The 23500-nt window shown below is 38.8% G+C and overlaps 1 protein-coding gene across 5 annotated transcripts in view; it reads right to left on the reverse strand.

The window, feature by feature from the left end:
- Positions 1-23094, reverse strand: part of LOC149565101 (uncharacterized) — a 339748-nt gene extending 316654 nt beyond the window's left edge. For 3 of the 5 annotated variants that reach the window (XM_089818648.1, XM_089818647.1, XM_089818646.1), the window contains exons 1-2: positions 22803-23086; positions 35-178 (exon numbers count right to left, since the gene is read on the reverse strand). In XM_089818648.1, coding sequence (XP_089674774.1) covers positions 35-178; positions 22803-23055 — 397 coding nt within the window. In that variant the 5' untranslated portion in view covers positions 23056-23086. Of the gene's footprint in view, positions 1-34; positions 179-22802 lie in introns of all 5 variants that reach the window. The other 2 variants (XR_016361996.1, XM_089818649.1) reach the window with 2 other exon arrangements.
- Between the last annotated feature and the right edge of the window lie 406 nt (positions 23095-23500).

Here is a 23500-nt window from a genome sequence, read left to right on the forward strand (position 1 = left end):
AAATGAAGATAAGAATAGGCAACTATATTATAACCTGTAAGGAATGCTGTGTGAAGATCATTGGCTGCAATATGCACAATGTCCTTGTCCAATAACGACCTGATTAGTGTTGGATGATTGCGTCCTCTATCATCTCCCAAGCCCAGCTGCCCAAGATCTCCACTTCCCCATGCAAGAACTACAAAATTCAAATATAGATGTTCAATAAATGAAGATTTTAGTTCAACATTTACTGTAGATTAATTTGTTAAACATTTTCCTCTTAAAAAGAATAATTCTTCATTTAGCTCATGACTAAAGAAAATTCAAATCAAATATCCATCTTTGACAGTTGCTATTGAATTAATATAGAAAATAAGTTTGTAAATCAAAAAATTTATTTCTACAGCCGCCACAATGAACAATTCCTAAGGCATTTCCGACTTGTAGATAAGAACATGAAATTGTTTAAATAAAGACTAAATTACATTTGAAAGTCGAAACGTATGTCCTGCAAATTTACCATGTAACTTCTAATATTTAACAAAGTTATTGCTTGCAAATTTACAAAATATTGTCACAACCTACAGGAAAAACAATAATTCAAATAAAGATGCACTGGTTCTTCAGCAAATGCACCACTCAATAAAATGTAAACGTTAACAAGTTTTAGAGCTCCAGACCTGATAGACTTTACTTCTTTATTCAATCCATAACAAACAATTTGTGGTATGAACATTTAAATTAACCCATGTGGTGTGGTATATATTGACATAGTAAAATATATCCTAGAAAGCATGCTCACATATAACACCAAATATTACAGCAATTTGCATTGAAGATAATATTTTTCCTTTTCTCATCTTCTTCACGGAGATGCTTTCTAAAAGAATAAATGGTAGTTGTTTGGAACTCATCTAATTGGCTCACAGCAGTTAAAAGAACATTTTGGACTGTGCAATCTATTAGATGAATACCCTCTTTCTCAACAACTTACACAGTCCTAGAACTACTCTCAATATCAATTTTGAAGGAAAAACTAATGTAGGAAGCCATAGTTACATCCATGAAGTATCTTGTGTGCCAAGAAAGAACCAAGTACATTTGCATTGACCAAATCAAATGTTACTTGACAGGCAGGTAAAACCTATCAACACCCAGCAACACCATAATTTGAACCATCATCAGAAATAATGACCTTTCTGCTATCATTTGGCTTCTGATGTCATAAAGATTAGGTACCTGAATGTAATATCCCCTCTTCAAAACTAGACCTAGACTAAACCCTCCAAATCAGTTTGATAATTCCATTTTAGGATTACAAATGAGATTTCATCAAATTCAGTTTAAAGATTAATTAGCCAAATTATTTCATTATGTTAGCCTTAGGACAAAGTACAAGATGAAATCAGTGATTGAGATTCGAGAATCACAAAAAAGAGACATGGCTTAAATGAATTATAATCAAGTTTATTAACCAAGTGGAATTTGAAGTGTGATTAATCTTAAGAAAGCAATCAATTTAAGAGCGACCAAGCACAGTGGAGGATGAATGGAAAGACATTTACTATCAGAATTTTACTCCATGTGGAGCATTGAACTTCAGTTCAATTAGCCTAAGGATAAAAAGTAAAACCCTCCATGTCTGGAATTGGAGGGCAAATACACACAATTCCTTTGTGTGATTTCACACAAAGATCACAATTGTGCAAATCTGATAAATCTTCAATTTGCAATTAAAGAAATATGATTTTAAATTACAGATAAATTTCGTATTACAGAGATTGCTGCTCATATTAACCAATCTGCACAGGTATTATTTTCTTTTATGAGAAATGCCATATCATTATTATCGGCTTAACTATTTGAATTAAGATGGCCACAAAATATTTTTCTATTGTTTAGTGCTGATTTGAGGATGCCACAAATCTGATTGAAGGAGACACATCTGAATAGCAGCAACTTATTATATATTGGTAACTATAATGCATAAAACTAAATGATATTTTAATACCAATGGGTTGAGTGCTGTCCCTAATGCATTGGTCTGAAAATATCTTACATTTGTTATATATTCATCTATAAAAAATTGGACAGCCTTTATATTCTGGGGGACAAGGCTTGCAAGTGAGACCCAGTGTGACAGAAGTGTTAGTGTATGTTGCTTAGTACATAGATAGCAAGCTTCCTAGAACAATTCTATCATTTTATTGGTGCTGTCAGAGGTGTCTGCTATAGCTTTGGTCAACATATTATCATATTTTGAGATATTGGAATAATCATATGCCTCAGGACATCAATCAAAGTGGAAAATGATATTAGTTATTAAGGCAAGGCTTTCAGCAGGGCTGATATTCATAATTAGTTTGCAGCACCATATATGTGATTGAAGCTGGTTATAAGGGTAGTTTCAGCATTTAACCAGGTGATCGCAGTATTTCATCAATGATTCCAACATTTTTGTGAAGGGGTGTACCTTACGATAAGGGAGTTAATAATTAATGTTTAATATTTAATGTAGTTGCTTAATACCTTAGTTACCCGGGTTCGCCGTTTTAGCCCAAGAACCCTGCCTGGGTTCAAACCAGTTCAAAATACGGGTCCGGTTCGACCCAGGTTCAATCAAGGTTCAAATTTCCCTGGCTGGTTCAAACCCGCAGTCCAGAATTCGAACCTGGGCGAATTTTGGCTGCCCATGTCAAATTTGGGCAAATTTTATATTTTGAGTCCCGCTGCCCTAAAATGTGAATGTAAGTAGGTTATTTTGGCTTCTAACATCATTTGTGGTGTGCAAATAGGTGATTTTGTGAGCAAATAGATGATTGAGCAAAAGAAGTTTGTACAAGGTGGTGTTTACATCATATGATTTTATGATACTCTATGCTTATAGGATTCATAAATATGTATATATTAAAAAAATTATAATTTTTACATGTTTTTGTACAAACGAACCCAAAACCCTTTCCAAAATTTTGCTGTACCAGTGAACTAGTTCTTCGAACCCATATTTCGAACCGAACTCGAACCGGTAACTAATCTTAATACTCTGGAACAGAACATAGAAGAAATAATATTCTTGACCTACAACAGCTATCTCAGGAGTTTTTTAACAGCCAATAACATTTGACTTTTGTAGAGTATATTAAATTTGATCAGCTATTTCAAATTTTGGGAGATTACAATGGTATGAAAGTCATATCTTGCTAGTCTGTAAAAGAGAAGCCAACTTTCTGATGCAAATACTCTTTTCATATACATATTAGAATAATGTCTTAATCTCTTTATTATACCTTAATTAATGGCCAATGTTGTAGATTCTGCATATATTAGAAACTTTCTAATTCTATGATCATTTCTCAATAGAAACATTGTCTCTCTGTAATCTATAAATGATTGCTTTGATCATTCAGAAAATCAATCAATTTTTTACAAATTACTTTCATAATTTGGCATCAGAGCAAATCTAATTTTTTCCCGTAAAAATTTATAATTTCCTTTACAAAATAATTCCATCAAATTTCTTGAAAATTATTTTTCCTTCAACCTACATAGTTTTCAAATCCCTTGTTGCAGATTTTTCCATAGTCATGGTCACTAGCCATGATTTCTCTGTTCCTCTGCAGGTTTCTGTCTTGCACATTTTTCCTCAGTCTTTTCACCTTTTTTTACAAATGCATGGGTTTCTCTGCTCACATTTTCTCTCTGTTCATGATCGCTGGAGGTTGATTGTGGTTTTCAACCACATTTTTCTGTAACACATACCCGCATTGACAGGATTTCCTTTGTCAACCTACAGATACATGTGATTTTTCATGTGTTACTTCAAGCATTGTTTTCTTCTTTGCTGGTCTTTTTCTGAAAATGGTGGCCATTTCTTGCATTTTTCGGCCATTTCAACCATCACTGTGACCATTTCTGCTAAAAACAACTAGGGCTTCTACATTCTTGCAAACACAACCTACATTTTTCGTCTTCCAGAAATCCTCCATTTTCTTCTTAGAGGTTGCATATTTTCTATGTCACCACAAGTTTCCAGGATGGGGGGGACAAGGAAACAGGTATCCGAAACAGACATTTTTTTATTGGAGCAAGGTACCGCAGGAGACCACAGGGGGAACAGCTATATAAAAAATAGGGAAATTTTAAATATTCATATAAAAAGATGTATAAAGCATACTTATATAAATTGTAGAACCTTGATATTTAATGTTGTATCAAATCATTTAACTTAAGAATTCACATGAGAGTGGAAATCAAAAAGGACATCACTGAAACAGTAATTTAATGGGACAGCCAAGGTTTCCGGGATGGGTTAATTTTTGTCCGAAATGCCTCCCCCAGTAAAACCATATAATTTTTCCGTCCAACTAAGGTTTTCAAAAGCCCTCTCAATTGTTGGTCAGATTAAACTTTACTGGCATACTATTTGCCAGTTTTTGAGGAGATTTTTGGGTCTTCAATCAAATTTTCTGGGTTTGTCCAAACTTTGTATCTCAGGAAACATGCCAATCCTACTTCATCTCCCTTAAAGTTTGTACCTGACTATGCCTTTATTCGTGCATTGGGATTTGTGCCTTGTGTTTCACACTATTTATCGTCTTTTCAAGATTTTCTCATTTTTTTGTCTTGAAAAATGTGCAGATGTTGTCTTTAGCCAATATAATGTTCAAAGGCAATCAGCAATTCAATAGCAAAAATTATATCTGGAAGAAGAGGATGGTGACCATCTTCGAGTATCGTCGCCTTGATGAGCTTGTTTTGGGTAAAGAGTCATGTCCTTTTGGCCCTGGACAAGATTGGGATAAGTTCAACGAGCCCAATTGAGGAGTGGTCATGCTTCTCAAGCTTTCGGTGACTAATGATCAGTTGCCACAAGTGCAATCCGGCAAGACATCTGCAGAGATCTGGACTTTGGTGAAGGATCTCCGTGAGATAGCAGATAAGAATCATGCGTTCTTCTTGAAGAACCAACTATTTTCTAACGAGATGGATGAGTATATGTCCTTATAGGAGCCACTGACAAAGATTAAGGACATCAAAGATCATCTTGAAGCCATTGGTTGTAAAAAATAGGATATGGTAGTCATAACTCTAAAAAGTCTAGCTAAATTATATGAGCATTTCATAGAAATGCGCAACATTTTTGCAACTAATGTTGACCTAAAGTTTTCTGACTTGTGCACCAAACTTCTACAACAGGATTATTGAAAACAAGAGATTGGTAGTAGTGCAACTTCATTCTCCTCAGAACAAGCTTTCGCAGCCAAATCCTTTCACAGGGATAAAAGCAAAGCTCAATACTCTCAGTAGAAAGGTTCCAGTCAGCCTCAGGGTAGCTCAATGAAGAAGAAAGTTTGGTGTAAATACTGCTACAAATTTGGTCACTTGATAACAGACTATCGAAGTCAAATTACTTCTGAACAATGGAAGCAGGCAGGGTCTCAGCCTAAGGCCAATGTTGCAGAGCACTCAAAGTAGAAAGATTCTGCATTTTATGCTCTTGTGGCAAGGCAACCTGCAAATCATGTGAAATCTACTGGTCAGTTAGAGACTTCAATGCTTCTCAACACTTAGCTCATCGGCGTGATTGATTCACAGATTTCTCACCATTTAATGATTCAGTCATTTTTGGTGGAAGAGAAGAGTATACAATTGTTGGCAAGGGCAAAATTCAAATGCAATATGTGTTGAGAACTATGTCATTGATGTCAAAAGTACAGGAACATAACTGATCTAGTAATAGCATAAAAAGCAAATGGATTTGAATACCTATATTCAGAATTAAAAATAATTAGTAAGGGTCATACACATCATTCTTACCATTTGTCTTATTATGATGTACATCAATCTTGTTTGGTTCGTATTGGGAGTCTGGGCAAGAAATAATGTTTATAAAGTGCTGGCAGCATATTTCATAAGCCCAATAGGTGTTTTAGAATATATCCAGTGGTGGTTTTTGTTATTTATCTTCCTGTCAGCAGTCTGATACTTGTTTGATACATATAAACAAAAGAAAAGAATGTGGATCAATGTTTAATCTATAACAGAGATAATAAAGACAAAACCAGAAAAATACAGAAGGTTCAATGGGTATTACGTTTCAATGTTTTCATAGTATCAGGTGCTGTCTGTGTGGCAGCCGATAAAATAATGAGACAATTGTTTTGATGTTTTTAATTATGCTTATCGGTGGGAACCAATTTCAAAGTATTTAGTCAGCCAAACATCAAAACTGTGGAAGTTGATATAAGCGTCGGTTCATTGTTAGTGACGTGTTAGAAACCCAATTAATAGTTGGGAAGTTAGAACCGGTGAAACTTCATCTTAATTTGATAAATCTAACTTCATGTATTCAAAAAAAAACAATAGATGAGGAGAACAGATGCACCAAAAAAAAAAGAATATCAGCTGTATGTTTGGTAAATGAAAATGAATCCCCTGTGATATTTGAAAATAAGGAAAAGGTCAGAAACAGTTCTGATGCGCCTAAAACACAGTGAAGAAATAATGAATTGAAAGTCATTTGCAGAGACCAATGTATGTATCAGTATGCTTGCGGTAAGAAGTGGGTGTATGAAAGAAAATAACTCTCTCTCTCTCTCGGCAAAGATAAACAGATCAGGCATAATCAAAGTATTTTTTAAGGAATCAATATGTCAAATTTACTGGTTATTTGTTTCGTTTATATATGTAATAACTTCATCAAAGAAAAGATTGCAGAATGGTTCAAAAGTTAGTAAAATCCAGATATTGAGAATTGAAGGCTGTGTTTATATAACTTGCTGTAATACATGTGGAGCAGAGATTGAAAAATTTTACATACAAACTACTTAACAGTAACAAGGTGTTTGTTAGCCGACTGGATGGGTCCGGCGGTGTTTCTGTAGTAGACGGATTGACTGTCATCGGTGTTTTGTATCTTGTAGCGGACGGGTAAATAGTTTGTAGCGGATAGAATATTTGTGGCCAACGGACTCCTTCGGGAAGGTTGGGCGATAGTATTTATAGCCCGTCTGGGATCATTGTAAATTATCAATCATCTACTATTACGGATATTATCAAGCATAATGTATGTCTGGCATATGCGAATAAATTCTGCTATTCTGTTCTATTGTTTGTATGCGTTGATTTCTTTACCTGTACGGTAAACATTTGGCGCCGTTGCCTTATGAACCTGGAAGGTGGGAGGAATGAAGATTAATGCCAAATCAGCTTAACAAGGATCGGAATAAGGTCAAGGGAGATCTCAAAAGATTGCCGACGGAAACCGAAGCGCGGAGGAATTGTTGGAGGAGACTCGGCAGCAGGTGGAATTGGTGGAAAAAGCACGGGAGGAGTTCTTGAATTTGTGTTCGCCGAGGGAAGAAAATTCAAACGGAAGAGCATCAACTCGCACGGCTCGCAGTGCCGAGGGAGCACGAGCGTGGAGTGACCTCTTCGTCCGAGATAGACTTCTGCGGGAAACAACTTCAGAAGATCCTTCTTCTTCACCAAGGTTCGCAGCTGTCGAGACCTCCGGTGTGGGAGAGCAGTCCGCCGGTGTAGGAGAGCAGTCCGCCGGTGTGGGAGTGCAGTCCGCCGGTGTGGGAGTGCAGACCACCGGTGTGGGAGTGCAGACCTCCGGTGTGGGAGACCAGTCCATCGGTGTGGGAGTGCAGACAGCCGGTGTGGGAGACCAGTTCGCCGGTGTGGGAGTACAGACTGTCGGTGTGAGAGTGTAGACCGCCGATGTGGGAGTGCAGACCGCCAGTGTGGGAGTGCAGATCGCCAGTGTTATAGGACCGAGCAACGCCTATTTACAAAAACCAATTGTGATGGCGGGACCATAAGAGAAACTGCCAAAGTTCAATGGCGATGGTACGGCCGATCCCATTCGACATTGCAAAACATGTGAAACGATCTGGAGGGCAAATGGCATAACTAATGAAGACAACTGGATGAGACAATTTTCGGCAACCCTACGGGGTGTGGCGATTGATTGGTTTTCGGATACGGATCCACAAAAGCTAAATAGCTGGGATAACATTAAAAAAGAGTTCTTGGCGGAGTTTAAACTCTTGCGGGATGATAATGAAATCGTCGCGGAAATTTTCAATACCAAGCAGGGGAAGCACGAAACTGTCCGTGTCTATGCTAGGAGATTAAAAGACTTAATAAACAAAATGGAAAGCAAGCCGGCAAACGGATTGTAGAAAAGATGGTTCGTGGACGGCCTACGATCGAAATTGCGAAGGAAAATGAAAATTGTCCCACCGTCATCATATTTGGATGAGTATAACAGAGCACTGGACCTTGAAAGTGAACAGAAGACAAAGAAGAAGAAAACTAGCTCCTCTGATGAGGATGAGGATGAGCTTGCCGGAGATGATAGCAGCGACGACGAAGGCAGCAACAAGAAGGTTTGTGCCCTACAGAAGGATATGGTTCGCATGATGAAGGAATTTAAAAATATGCAGAAGGAGCCAAAAGGCAGTGAGCTGTGGTGCACGGAGTGTAAGACAGACGAGCATACTAAAGGATCGTGTCCAAAGAACCAATTCTGTGACATTTGTAAGATCATGGGCCATTCAACAAAGGAGTGCCCCTTTAACATGAAGACAAGAGGATCTCCGCAGGAGTTTCACACACAGGAGGCTTCCCCGTCAAGTAGTAGCGGAAACACGAATACCGTCGGTGCTACATCCGAAGGATACAGGAATAATAACAGAGGGCAAAATAATAACAATAATAACAATAATAATGGGAGCCGAAGTCGAACTCAGTATGATGCAAACGGACGACCGATCGTTCAATGCCGAGCGTGTAATTTGTGGGGCCATTTTGCGCGGGGTTGTACAGCGGCAAACACACCGAAATTATTATGCAGATGGTGCAGACCCGATGATCACGAAGATTCCAAGTGTCCAAAGGCTGGAGTAAACTTGATCACTGTTGGCACGGATGTAGAGGAGATTCTGGCAATTACACGGAGGCAAGCGGAGGAAAAGAGAAAAGTGGGGGAAGCGCAGGCGGACATTGCAAAGGCATCGTCGGCAGGGACATCTCAGTTGAAGGATATCACCGGCACCTTGGCAAGGAACTTCGCAGAACAAAGTACGACAGATCTTACAAACGGAGATACTGGTCAAGATAAGTGACCTTCTCACAATGCCCCAGTTGCGGACGGCCATTTTGAATCATACACCGTTTTCGAAAGCAACGGAGGACACAGGAAGGGACAATAGGGAAGTGACGGCAACAGACCCGATGTTGCTCGCACTCACCTCTGGACGGCATCCGGCGGTCGTCGAGATGGGGATTTTGGGAAATGTTTTGACAGAGACAATTATTGACAGAGGGTCCGGCGTGAATGTCTTACCAAAGGATACCTGGAAGAAGTTGGGGAAGCCGACGCTGTGGCCACCTACATTCCAGTTGCTCACGGCGGACCAACATGGAATCAAACCATTGGGAATCTTGAAAGCGCAACCGATAACAATTGGTATGCAACCATTTTTATTGAATTTTGTGGTTATTCCATTAAAAAGAAAACGATATGATGCTATTCTGAGACGGGATTGGTTGGTGCAAGCAAAAGTAAAACATGATTGGAAACGAAATACCCTATCAATGGAGGGCGGAGGCAAAAGATTCACAATTAACCTGCACACACAAATGGTCGGCGAGTAGGCAGCATCGTCAGATTCAGAAAGCGACGACGAAAGTGATGATGAAGGAAAGAAGAGAATGGAACTGGACGAAGAAGGAATATTGAGACTAGACGGAAGATCGAATGACGACGACCTAGACTCGGTGAATGGCCTTTACCATTGGCAGATAGAAGACTACGAACTGTTTCCGAGTTGCAATATGTTAACGGTCGACGAACGTGACAAAACAAAGGAAAATGAATGTCTGGAGGAATGCCGGGAAGCGGAAGAAGGAAAAGCTGCCATGGCTGAAGCTGAGGGGAAGAACATACAGGTTGAACATAGAAAAACGAAAGATCCCACTGTCCGGTACATGGTGAATGGACCGCGAGGAAAGAAAAGGTTACAACACAGCATAAAATTAGTAGAAGGGCACCGACAGCAAGGAAATAATCCAGTTGCGCGACGATCGCAGGCACAGTGGGTGACGGAGGTGGCACAGAACAGACGTAAGGCATACGACGGTCGGAATGAAATCAAAGTGGAAAAGTTTAAGGCCAGATGGGTTGGATCATATCAGATTCAGAAGGTCGGCAACAATGGAGCAATCAGATTATCAACTTTGGACGGGCAGAAGGTACCTCCGGCAGTCAACGAATCCAAATTCAAAAAATATGGTGCCAAGAAGACTCTTTCGTTGTCGCAAAAGGAGACTCCCTCGTCGTTGCCGAATGGCGATGGTCAGAGGCAAATGTGAGGTGCTTTGTATTTTTTTTTTAAAATTTGACAATTAAAATAAAATAAAAATGACGACAGAATCAAGTTGTTCAGAATGAGTGACAGATGATGCCAAAAGGAAGGGAACGCATCCATGGTTGACAGAAAGAGTGCAGAATCGACAGATAATGACAGAAATGGTGTGTTCTGTGCATTTCTGTGTGGGTTGCAAAGTGTTAATTTGGTCTTGGCGGCGAGGGGCGCTGCCCCTCGACCCCGCCCTGTACTGCGACAGTAAGCGCACTCGGGGCGCTGCCCCAAGACCCCGCCAGGGGCATTGCCCCCTGGACCCCCAGTCGTTGCGGATATCAGTCGTGGGAGTCTGACCAGTTCAAAAGAGTTGAAGTTGCTGCAGGCATGGACTGTTTGTGTACCGAGGCACTGGGAGTAGGTGTTGGTTGTGAGACTGTCTTGGTGGATGCGTAGAGAGCTCGGGAGGAGCCGATCATCCAGTTGAAGGCAGTGCAACGACACTTGGCTCAAGGTACCGAGGAATTAAAAACAAAGAAAGCAGCACAGGTGGCTATCAAGGTCAACTTGAGGAGACAGTATTGTGTTAGCAGAGGCTCCAGATGTAATGGGATGAATGTGGAAGTGATGTGACAGGAGCAGATTTTTCTTGTTGTAGTCACTCTGTTAATGTATTTTGTTTGTTAATTTGTCTCAGATATTTTGTTAGTCGTCAGGAGACAACTTTTCTTTTTCGGGGGGATGGTGTTAGCCGACTGGATGGGTCCGGCGGTGTTTCTGTAGCCGACGGATTGACTATCGTCGGTGTTTTGTATTTTGTAGCCGACGGGTAAATAGTTTGTAGCGGATAGAATATTTGTGGCCAACGGACTCCTTCGGGAAGGTTGGGCGATAGTATTTATAGCCCGTCTGGGATCATTGTAAATTATCAATCATCTACTATTACGGATATTATCAAGCATAATGTATGTCTGGCATATGCGAATAAATTATGCTATTCTGTTCTATTGTCTGTATGCGTTGATTTCTTTACTTGTACGGTAAACAGTGTTTCCAGATTCATTATTTACAGAACTTTAGGTCTTACGGGTTTAATCAAGAATGACACAGTATTAGATCTGCTCCTTGTTTTTAAAATAAATCAGAGTAATTGATTACTCATGTCAATTGGGTTAGTGTTCAATTTGGAGTTGGTGCTTGAATTCAAAGAGTTGTAGCTCTAAAATAGGAGTTGAAGCTCCTAAGAATTAGAGCCCTTAAAGATTGTATTTGGAAAATTGATCAGGCTGGATTAGGACAGTAGATCCTAGCAGCCTTTGTGTTGGTGATTTTTGCTGAGTTGGGTTTCCACGATACATCTTGTGCATGGTCTTTTGAATGTTTTTGTATTTACATTGATAGTTATATGGTGCTTATAAAGTAAATTAATCAGCAAATCAAATTGGTAGTGAATTTGTCTTCTACAATATGGTGGTAGGAATCTCATATTATTCCTCAATGTATACTACATTCCAGCTATGGAACTGAATCTTCTCTCTGTGATCCAGATTATGCAGCATTCTACTCAACTTGATGTGACATTCACATCACACAAGTTTTGTATTGTTGATCATGCCACTCAAACTACTGTGTTTGTTGGTATCGAGGATCATGGTCTCTACAGATTTGTAGATTCAGGTGATTCTATCAAGCATGCTTTTACAGCTATATCAACTTCCATCAACACTCTCTGGCATTAGTGGTGTGGTCACTTAAACATTCACTATCTTGCTAACTTGCTCGGGAGGATCTTGTTCTTGGATTACCAAAGATCCAGATTCCAGAATCAGAATCACCGTGTTTGTGGAGCTAGTCAAGCTAGGAAGCAGCACAAGACACCATTCAAGGGCAGTGACTAATGGTGAGCCTCAAAGGTATTGCAGTTGGTTCACACTGATGTATGTAGCCAAATGAAAACTTATTTTGTTAAAGCCAAGTATTGCTTGCTTTTTGTTGATGATTTCAAAAAGTAAAATGTAGGTGTACTTTCTGAGACAGAAATCAGATGTGTTTACTGTATTTCATAAATTTAAGGCCTTAGTGGAAAAAGAGTTTGACTATCCTATGGTCACTCTTAGGTCAGATAATGAGGAGTTTTGTTCAATTGCTTTCTCCACTTCCTTTGATACAGGACATGAAACGTTAGTTAACCAAACCACACACTCCATAACTAAAAAACGTTGTTGAACGTCGAAACTGCACCATCACTAAAATGGCTAGGTCAATGATGGAACACAAGAAGGTTCCTAAGAAATTTTGGCACAAGTAATATTTTACTGCAATTTATCTCCTTAATCAGTTCCCTACCAAGTTGTTAAGCCTGGACTAGTTGCAATCCTAGGATCCTTCATGTCTTTGACTCTTTAGCATATGTATGGATTCCAGATAACCACTGCTCCAAATTGGACTCTAAGAGTCAGAAACTTATGTTCACGAGGTACAATGACAACCACAAGGCATACTGATTGATATAGACATTTATCATCTTACCTTCAGTAATGATGATGTCTTTGATGAAGAACAAAGACCTTTTCAGCTCTCTTCATCTATGTAGAATTTTGAGGATCAGCCTTTGAAGCCTACTGGTTTGTGTGTTTGACTTCCATTTGGTTCACTTGATGGAAGCAATGATGCAGATTCTAAATTTCATGATGCACTCCTTGAATTTGCTCCAGATGATGCTGCTCCTATTGTACTTATTCTAGATCTTGTTACCATTATTCCTCTTGCATCTTATCTTCGTTCTCCTACTCTTCAGCCTAAATGGTGGGCTAAGCCTATTAGCACTATCCATCCTAATGAGTTCACTGAGGGTGGATCTTCTAGAAATGCAGTCAACTTTGTTATCATGGCCAACATTTATAGTATTTTTGTGCCTCAAACATATACTAAGGCTAAAGGGATCCGTGAGTGGGAAATTACAATGGAGGTTGAACACCATCACTTGGGTCCTTTTTGATCTTCCTCCAAAGAAGAAGCCCATTATTTGCAAATGGGTCTATAAAGTTAAGTACAAAGCTAATGAAACCCTAACACGTATGTCATGTCCCCAAATATGAATGTAATAATTTAATTTAATTAATTAATTAACTGGTCCCAGAATTTAAATAATATAATAAAAGGACCTTTAATTAGTTACTTTAATTAATTAATATCGGCCCAAGTTATTATTTGTATTTGTGGCTCCGATTGATTTAATATATCTCGGACCTATTTTTATTTTAGTTTCCGTTGGTAAGTTTTGCCATCAGCTATCTTTGTACACCCTCGGAAAGGTTTTCCCCGATAGGTATTTAAGTACAGCTTGTATGTAGTTGTAGGTATGCATTCTGATTATTTATTTTGTACCCGTTGGGATTCTCTGTTGTTCGCCATTTTAGAAGTGAAAGATCTTCCCTACTTGGCTTATTCGGTTTCGGTGGGATTCAACCCTCACCCTATTCCGTTGCATGTAATACTTCACTTGGATCTGACAAATCAAAGCACCATCTTATTGCAAATATTAATTGAAGGATATTCGTGTTTAATCTCTATTCTTGTTTGGTTTAGTGATGAATTCAAATCTATAAATTTATGGTTGCATAACTCAACATTCCTCCTCTATCCATACACCATCCATCCCCCACATCATGAAGTGCATCTTCCATACTGCAACCGTATGACTTGGACAACTTCGTAACTGTACTGTTGCTATCATACCGTACGGCTTGTCTTCTCCTCACACTGTACGGCCGTTGCACCTCCATCCCGTACAGCCACCACACTACTGTACGGCCTCGAAGGGAGAACCGTACAGCCTTCAGGCATCCACTACATAGTCACTTACACTATTGTACAACCTTCAAGAGAACACCGTACCACCCTCGGGCCTACACAGCACGGCCAGACACTCTACTGTACGACCATCATCATAATACCATACTACTTGAAGCATTGACCGAAGCACTAACTTGAAGCACTAACCCGAAGCACTGACCTAAAGCACTAACCACCCAAAGCACTAAAGGAGAACTACTTGAAGCACTAGCCACCTGAAGCATTAACCCGAAGCACTGACTTGAAGCACTGGCCACCCAAAGCACTAAGGGAGAACTACCTGAAGCACTGAGTGATACTACTTGGAGCACACAAACAGACTACTTGAAGCACACGACAAGACTACCTAAAGCATACTACAAGACTTCATAAGGAAACTCTAGAACGGAACATTACAGTGGTAATTTGTCATGTAATAATTAAATTTAATTAATTAATTAACTGGTCCCAGAATTTAAATAATATAATAAAAGGACTTTAATTAGTTACTTTAATTAATTAATATGGGCCCAAGTTATTATTTGTGTTTGTGGTTCCAATTGATTTAATATATCTCGGACCTATTTTTATTTTAGTTTCCGATGGTAAGTTCTGTCGTCAACTATCTTTGTACACCCTCGAAAAGGTTTTCCCCAACGGGCATTTAAATACGGCTTGTATGTAGTTGTAGGTATGCATTCTGATTATTTATTTTGTACTGCGAATTCCCATTGGGATTCTCTGTTGTTCGCCATTTCGGAAGTGAAAGATCTTCCCTACTTGACTTATTCGATTTCAATGGGATTCAACCCTCACCCTATTCCGTTGCATATAATACTTCGCTCAGATCTGGCAAATCAAAGCCCACCATCTTATTGCAAATATTAATTGAAGGATGTTCGTGTTCAATCTCCATTCTTGTTTGGTTTATTGATGAATTCAAATTTATAAATTTATGGTTGCATAATTTAGCATTCTTTCTCTATTCGTACACCATGCATCCCCTACATCACGAAGTACATATTTTGTACTACAACCGTACGACTTGGACAACTCCATAACTGTAATACTATCATACTGTACGACTTATCTTCTCCCCACATTGTACGACCGTTGCACCTCCATCCCATACGAGCACCACACTACCGTACAGCCTCCAAGGGAGAACCATATAGCCTTCAGGCATCCACCGTACGGTCACTTACACTACTGTACAACCTTCAAGAGAACACCATACCACCCTCGGGCCTACACCGTATGGCCATACACTCTACCGTACAACCATCAAGATAATACCGTACTACCTAAAGCATTGACCCAAAGCACTAAGGGAGAACTACCTGAAGCATTGACCACCCGAAGCATTGAAGGAGAACTACCTGAAGCACTAGCCACCCGAGCATTTGCCGAAGCACTAATCTGAAACATTAACCCAAAGCACTGACCCGAAGCATTGACCTGAAGCACTGACCCGAAGCACTGGCCACCCAAAGCACTAAGGGAGAACTACCTAAAGCACTAACCACACGAAGCACTAAAGGAGAACTACCTAAAGCACTGGCCATCCGAAGCACTAACCTAAAGCACTGGCCACACGAAGCATTGGCCCAAAGCACTGGCCACCTGAAGCACTGACCTGAAGCACTGGCCACCCGAAGCACTGAGGGATACTACTTGAAGCACACAACCAGACTACCTAAAGCACACGACAGACTACCTAAAGCATACTATGAGACTTCATAAGGAAACTCTAGAATGGAACATTACAGCCGTCATGTCCATCACCGATGTCGAGTTCGTGTCCATCACTGTCTTGTTCATCACCGTTGTGTCTATCATCGTCGTGTCCATCACTGTCATGTCTGTCACCGACACCGAGTTCGTGTCCATCACCGTCATGTCCATCACTGATGCCAAGTTCATGTCCGTCATCGTCGTGTCCGATGCCGAGTCCGTGTCCATCATCAAGTTTGTGTTTGTCATTGACATGTCTATCACCATCGTGTTTGTTGTTGTTGTGTCTGTCACCATCGTGTCCATCACCATCATGTCTATCACCAATGCCGAGTTCGAATCCGACACCGTCAAATGTCCGTCACCGACACCAATTTCGTGTCCATCATCGAGTTCATGTCCATCACTGTCATTGTGTCTGTCACCACCGTGTTCATCACCAAAGCCAAATCCGCATTTGCCACCATCGTGTCCATCACTGATGTCGAGTTTGTGTCCGTCATCGAATTTGTATCCGTCATTGACACCGAGTCCATGTCCATCGTTGAGTTTGTATCCGTCACCAACACCAAGTCTATGTCCATCGTTGAGTTCGCGTTCGTCACCGTCATGTCTATCACCGTCGTGTCCGCTACCAACACCAAGTCCGTATCTGTCAAGTTAGTGTCCGTCACCATCATTGTGGCCGTTGTTGTCAACGTCGCCATATCCATCATCGTCATTGTATCTGCTATCATCACCGCCACCTTATCTATTGCCACATCCAACATTGTTGTCGTCATCATGTATATCATCTTCATTTTGTCCATTGTTGTCACCTCAGCCATATCTATTGCTAAGTCCATCATCATCGTCGTTGCATCCGTTAACAACGTCAAGTCTATATCTGTCGTCAAGTGTGTATCCATCACCATAGTTGTGTCCATCGACAGCATCATGGCTGTCTCCATCATCATGGTGTGTCCATCATTGTGGCTACATCAGTCGCAATAGCTACGTTTGTCGCCATTGAGACATTGCTCGTTGTTGAAGCTCTATCCATCATCGAGGTTTCAACCGAGGTTCTATGTCTCATTGAGGTTTTATCTACAGATAAAATTTTATTGGTTGCCAAGGTACTCTCTGTTGAGATTTTTTCTGCCAAGGTTCCCTTTACTGAGGTACTCTTTGCTGAGGCTCCTATCATCACAGCACCCTTCACTAAAGCTCCTGTCACCAAGGTACTCATAGTCGAGGCCCCCTTCGTCGACATTCTCACCCCTAAAGCTCTCTTCGTCAAGGTTTCATCCATCAAAAATATAATAGTGGTCATTGTGATTGTGGCAGTGGCTAAGTTTGTGCTAGCATCAGCATCTGTGTGCATGACCGTACCCAAAGAGATTTTTGAACATAATGACGTAAAAGATTTCATCAAATTGTGTCATTCGGATCCTGGTGAAGGCTATGACAATGTTTATATCATAGTGGCGCAATGGATGCTAAATGACAATGGGGTGCAAGGGAGGTTTGATGATCATTCACTACTTTCGCATGCATGTTTGGTTTGGGTCCCTGGTGACTCAGGATACGACAATATTTATATCGAAGTGGCGCAGCAAAAGTTTGATAGCAATGTGGTGCTACAAAGGATTAACATCATTTCACTTGTCTTGCCTACTTGTTTGATTTGGGACCTGGGAGCTGTTGGTGTTTCGTTTGATGATGGATTGCTTGAGGGAAAGCAATTTTGGGCAGCAAGGATTTGTCATGTCCCCAAATTTGAATGTAATAATTAAATTTAATTAATTAATTAACTGGTCCCAGAATTTAAATAATATAATAAAAGGACCTTTAGTTAGTTACTTTAATTAATTAATATGAGCCCAAGTTATTAATTAATTTAATTTAATTATTAAATTCAAATTTGGAGACATGACAAAGCATAAATCTCATCTCGTTGCTATGGGGCTCTCATGGAAAGCAGGCATTGACTATGAGGAGATTTTTGCTCCTATAGCCAAAATGAGTACCATATAGCTCATCATTGCCTTAACAACTTAGTTTGAACAGAAAATGCATCATATTGATGTTAAGATTGCGTTCCTCAATGGTGAGTTGTAGGAAGAAGGTTAAATGACACAGCCTCCTAATCTCAAGGTTGTTGGAAAAGAGCATCAAGTATGCAAACTTGTGAAACCACTCTATGTCCTAAGACAAGCTCCTCGGGCTTGGTACATAAAAATTAACGAGTACCCTTCATATTGGGTGGATATTTTACAAAAGACAATTGTATGAACTACCTTGAAAAATAGGGTTACCAGCCACGGTGTGTGACACAGAGCCTCTCCTACCTTAAAGGGAAGGTTCCTCCTTCTCACTGTTCCTTGGATCAGCTCAAGGTAAGCAAGAAGTTTAGAGGTAATTTTAAAGGACATTACTAATAATCTTTCCTCTTTTTCAAGAAAAAATTCACTTACTCACAGAGCGGATAATGGGCAAGATGGACCTCTTAACTCCACTTCTATTTCAAAATTGTAAACAGTGATACCAATAAACCCACATGAACTCATAGGCTCATTGAAAGCATACCGACTTAGATCGATGTCTATTTTTTATTATATTTGGAATAAACATGAAGCTCACAAACTCTTATGCAATTCTTCAAGGTAAATCTCTACTATTGGGGCATACAAACTTCTAGAAGTAGAAGATTTGTAAACTATAATCCTATAAGATATTTCAGTTCACAGTCATGAAAGTAACTTAATTATAATAAATTGCATGAATATAAAATAGCAATTCAAACTACAGTCGCGGCTTCTAGTTTGTATCACAACAATTGCTTCTAGTCACAGCTTCGAATTCAATTGCTTCACGTACTCACTTTGCTCTAATACACACACAAGATTTAACATAAACTAAAGATAATAACACAAATTGCAGTCACAACTTCAAATTTGAACTACCACAATTGCTTCAAGCCACAGTTTCAAAACAAATTGCTCTTTATATTCACTTTTCTTTCAAATTTGTACTACAAATCACAGTTATGATTGCACAAACTTGGCAGAGCTTTCTTGCATATATAAAGATGATTATTTACAATGGAAGGCACACCCTTATATAGGAAAAGGAGTGACAAAAAAGAGGAGAAAAAGGTGGCAGAAGCTAAACCACCTTCACTAAGTCAAACAAAAAATAAGACTTATTCAATTACATGACTGAAGGTACATGTAATTCGATCAGTTACATGCAACATGTCTTCTGAACTACAACAATATGAAGAAAATGTTGAAACTGCCGATTCAGCCCTGTAGATTATCACCAAAGGCTTTGAACTTGCTGATGTAATTGTAGATGATCACCAGATCAGGAGCTCCTGTATTCCGTACCACTGTGTTCTCTTTGATGAACAGTCAGTTGTCATTTCAAAACTTGATGTAATCAATCTTTTCCTCATTCCACAATTATGAATTCTTCTTTGTCAGATTCGCACATTCTGGAGTTTCTAACACTCTGAAAACCTTCTCAATGATGTCCAAATAAAAACCTGGAACAACTTTCTCATCAACATCTTTTAACTGATTTTTTTGTTTTATTCTCTCTTTCTTTTTCTTTTTCTTTTTTTTTTTTCCTTTTTTTTGGGATCAAACTACTTTGGCGCACCCCTACATGAACTCAGATTCTAGGGCAGCCATTGAGAAAGTGGAGACCAAATGAATATTGTTTCTTTTGATTTGAAGCATGTCTTTTGACAGGATGTCTCTATTCTTTGAAGAAATTGTAACATATCTTGAAGAGTTTGCAACATGAAGATTCCAAATAATGAAAACATCTTCCAATGAGATTGAGTTCATGAGGCTTTCAAGATTTGGACAATAATGGCAGATCTATGCAAGATAAGTGTTCAAAGTATGATTTAGATACTTATCAAACACTTTGGAACAATGGAAATGGTTGGAACAGCTTGTACTTTGGGCAATAATGGCCAAAATTGGTTTTTACAAGGTGGATTGCAAGTAGGCAAAATTGTCAAGGCAGCTTGTGAGGCAGTTTTGCTTCAAAGGATGCTTTCAAACATGCAGATGTCTTAAGCAAGTCTTATTAGTCTTTACTGTAACATTCAAGGGGTGCTTAAACTGGCCAAGAATCCAATCTTCCATGAGAGAGCCAAGCGTGTTGACTTTCTTTGTCATTTCATCCAACAACTGGTTGAAAACAGATCAGTTCAGTTGTTGTATGTTCCAACTACAGATCAAACAACAAATATTCTCACAAGTCTCTAAGCCCAAACAAGTCTATAAAATTCCGAAGGCGACTTGATGTAGTTGATAGATTGACCATTAAGGGACGGTATTAGAATAATATCTTATAATATCTTTATTATTCATTATTTAAAGGTCAATATTGTAGATTTTGTATATATTGAAAACTTTCTAGTTTTACAATTGTTTTTTATTACAGACATCATCTCTTTGGAATCTATAAATGATCACTTTGACCATTCATTAATTCATTCAATATTTTACCAATTACTTTCGTCATTATACATCCAAGTGATAGAAGAAGTGAATATGCCAAATAGAGAGGAAAAAACACCTTGAAGAAAAGATCCTATGGATAAGTTTGAAAAGATCAATACAAGGATAGACATGATAGATCAGATGCTCCACATAATGCAAAATAATTAGAGTGCTTCTACAAATCAAAATATTGGAGCAAGCACTTCAGGTACTATCAACAAAAATCCAAACAAACACGAACAGGAAATAGTTTTAGGTTCTACTGATAGACCTCTATGACCCATTTTCTTTTGTAGCAAAGACGAAAAGTCCAAGCCGAGAGTCATCAAGAGGAATACATTTCTAGATTTATTGATACTATGGAGTAAATTCCATAATGAAAAGGATTCAGAAAAATCAAATGCCGAGATCATCCATAACTTGGACCGAGTGACAAATACATTGACAACAAAATCACAAGAAGAGGTTAAAGAAGAATTGTAGAGTGTAAGCCAAATTGATAAAGGTTAAAACCAGATCTATGAAAAACTAAGAAGAAATATATTAGTGAGCAAGAACAAAAGAAGTCCACCATACAAATCAGAGATGAAATTAATCTACAAGGTAGCAATACGGAGGGGAATTATTGTGGAGAATGCATAATTTAGCTCCACTACTTTTCATGCTATAGATTTAGGCTAGAATGATTGTCATATCACTTCCAATTCTTCTGGATATAAAAAAAAGAGTGAGGGAAGCTCGCCTCATTTTAGATAAGCACAAAAGATGTAATACAAGACCTAAAGTTATGTGGGAAATGGCAAAGGCCAAAAAAAGCTACGGTGATGGCTGCTCAAGCCAAAAATCTGCAAGAATTTAATGAAAACTTTGCTTGCACGGATAACAAAAAGCAAGAGTTTGGGCAGCAACCAGGTGTGCTCCTACATCCTGCATGGGAATCCTAGAAGGCGATGACAAAGCAACCAGTCTTGGGTTTGCAATTTAAAGTGACCGGCCCTATTATCTACCAAGAACTATATAACGTTGGTTTGCTTAGCATTATCAAGGAAGAAAAAGGTAAGCATTCTAACAATTCCTACTAGTACAATTCAAATTATGAAAGAGACAATAATAGCATAAGTTTACTTTACAATATGCCCTTTCAATATTTTTGTCATTATAGAATGTGCTCTAATCATGAGAGAAAGGTGAAAGAGACAACTTGCAGTAAAGGACACCTAGATCATTTTACTGAAATATAAAATTGGTTTTGCACAAAAAAGAGGGATCTTGGAATTCTGGGCACTCCTGCGGTTCATCATGGCAGGGGATGCAACATTCGTCTATCATCTTGGATCTCAATGGTGGAAATCATATGTTTGCAATCATTGCCCAAAATATCTGATGAATATGTAATGAGAGAGCAAAAGACCATGCCACCATATGATATCATTCAATTTGATCAAGCCAATCTTTCTTGTTCTTTCTTAAGTGCTAAATCGACCCAAAAAAAAACTGACATTATTGGATATTGGGAGAAATTTATCTTCACCACTATTCCACAACGGCCAAAAACATCCATAGTGCAAAACTATAATGCTCCTATTTTTGACATTTTGAATAAGTGAGGAGGAAGGCGAGCATTAGCAAAAAATATCAAATAAAGCTGACTAGCTGACTAAATGTCATCTCTCGGACCACATAGTTTGGGCTATGTGCGAAGTTGCATGAAGAGTTTTCATGTCAACAGTCTAAACAATTTGAAACTTGGCAATAACTTCCCCGAAAGAGTTGTCTCCATTGGAATTATTAAGAATTGAATCAAACTCACACTGCGTGCCTCGGCTCGGAATTTCATTACTGAGCGTTTTATAGATGTTTACAGGTCAGAACCTATCCCTTTACGCATCGAACAGTAAAACTGCTACTGAATTATTAGTCTGTCATTAAAATATTTCATAACACGTTTAGGAAAAAAAAAACATGTGTCAATTAGAGTCAAAACTGTAAACTCCCGTAAGCATGACTACAAGCCCGTCACAGGTTCTAATTTTCCCATAGCAATAAGTTGAAATTCCAACATCTCGAAATATCCTGAACGATGAGATTTTTATTATTGTTCCCTGCTATTAAGTAGATAGGCAACTGTCTAATTTGACCAAATTGAGGTCTAAGAGTGATCCCATAAGTTCTCCAATCCATAAAATTACAAAATATATATCAAAATTTCAAGATGAAAAAATAGTGAAACTAAATGTTTATATATTTCGAGGTGGTGGACAAGAGCCAAGGAAATAAGATTATCTAGAAGGCAACTCAGACGAAGCTTTGTACTTGAACTAAGAAATGAGAGACGAGAAATATTAAAACAATAAGGAAATGGGAGTGAATTTTGTACCAATGGTGGAGCAGAACTCGGCACGACATTGCCTCAGCCTCAGTGCTTCAATGTCCAGGTCCATCCTTTCCGGTCTATTGCCTCGGCTGAATCTTTTTGTCACAGAATGATTGTGTAAAATGATAAATATTGTTTTCTTTGACCTATTTGGTAGCTTCTTTTCGTTGCTGGACTGTTTTTTTGCCCCTTGAATTATACACCTAATCGAAGCTTCATCATATGAAGATGTATATCCATTTCCTAATATTTTCATTCAACCGCTTGTCCCGGTTTCTTTCATTAAATTATGGACTCATATTTCTAGTTACATAGAATTATATTACTTTTTTATTATTGCCTTGACGTTGTGAAGCACTCGGAGTAGATTACTTTTTTATTATTGCCTTGACGTTGTGAAGCACTCGGAGTAGTTTCGTGGAAAGGCAATGAGGATTGTTGTCACATAGTACTTTGTTGATTCGTTCAATCATACAAACAGGGTTACAATTTCTATTTAATTTTTGGGGAAATATTTAATGGGATGAGCAATGTAAAGTAGCAAAGATATTTATAATTGGAAAGACTTAAAGCTACACAAAATTGATTCACGGAAAAAAATGAAGACTGTTAAACAAGAGACGCAATGCGTCATAGTTTCTGCCTAACACATAATGGTTGTAGAGCTGTAGATGAGTGAGAATCTAAATTAACATTATGAA

This window comes from Cupressus sempervirens, chromosome 3 (assembly GCF_028749045.1).
Source record: "Cupressus sempervirens isolate cs-2001-9-10 chromosome 3, ASM2874904v1, whole genome shotgun sequence".
Taxonomy (NCBI): domain Eukaryota; kingdom Viridiplantae; phylum Streptophyta; class Pinopsida; order Cupressales; family Cupressaceae; genus Cupressus; species Cupressus sempervirens.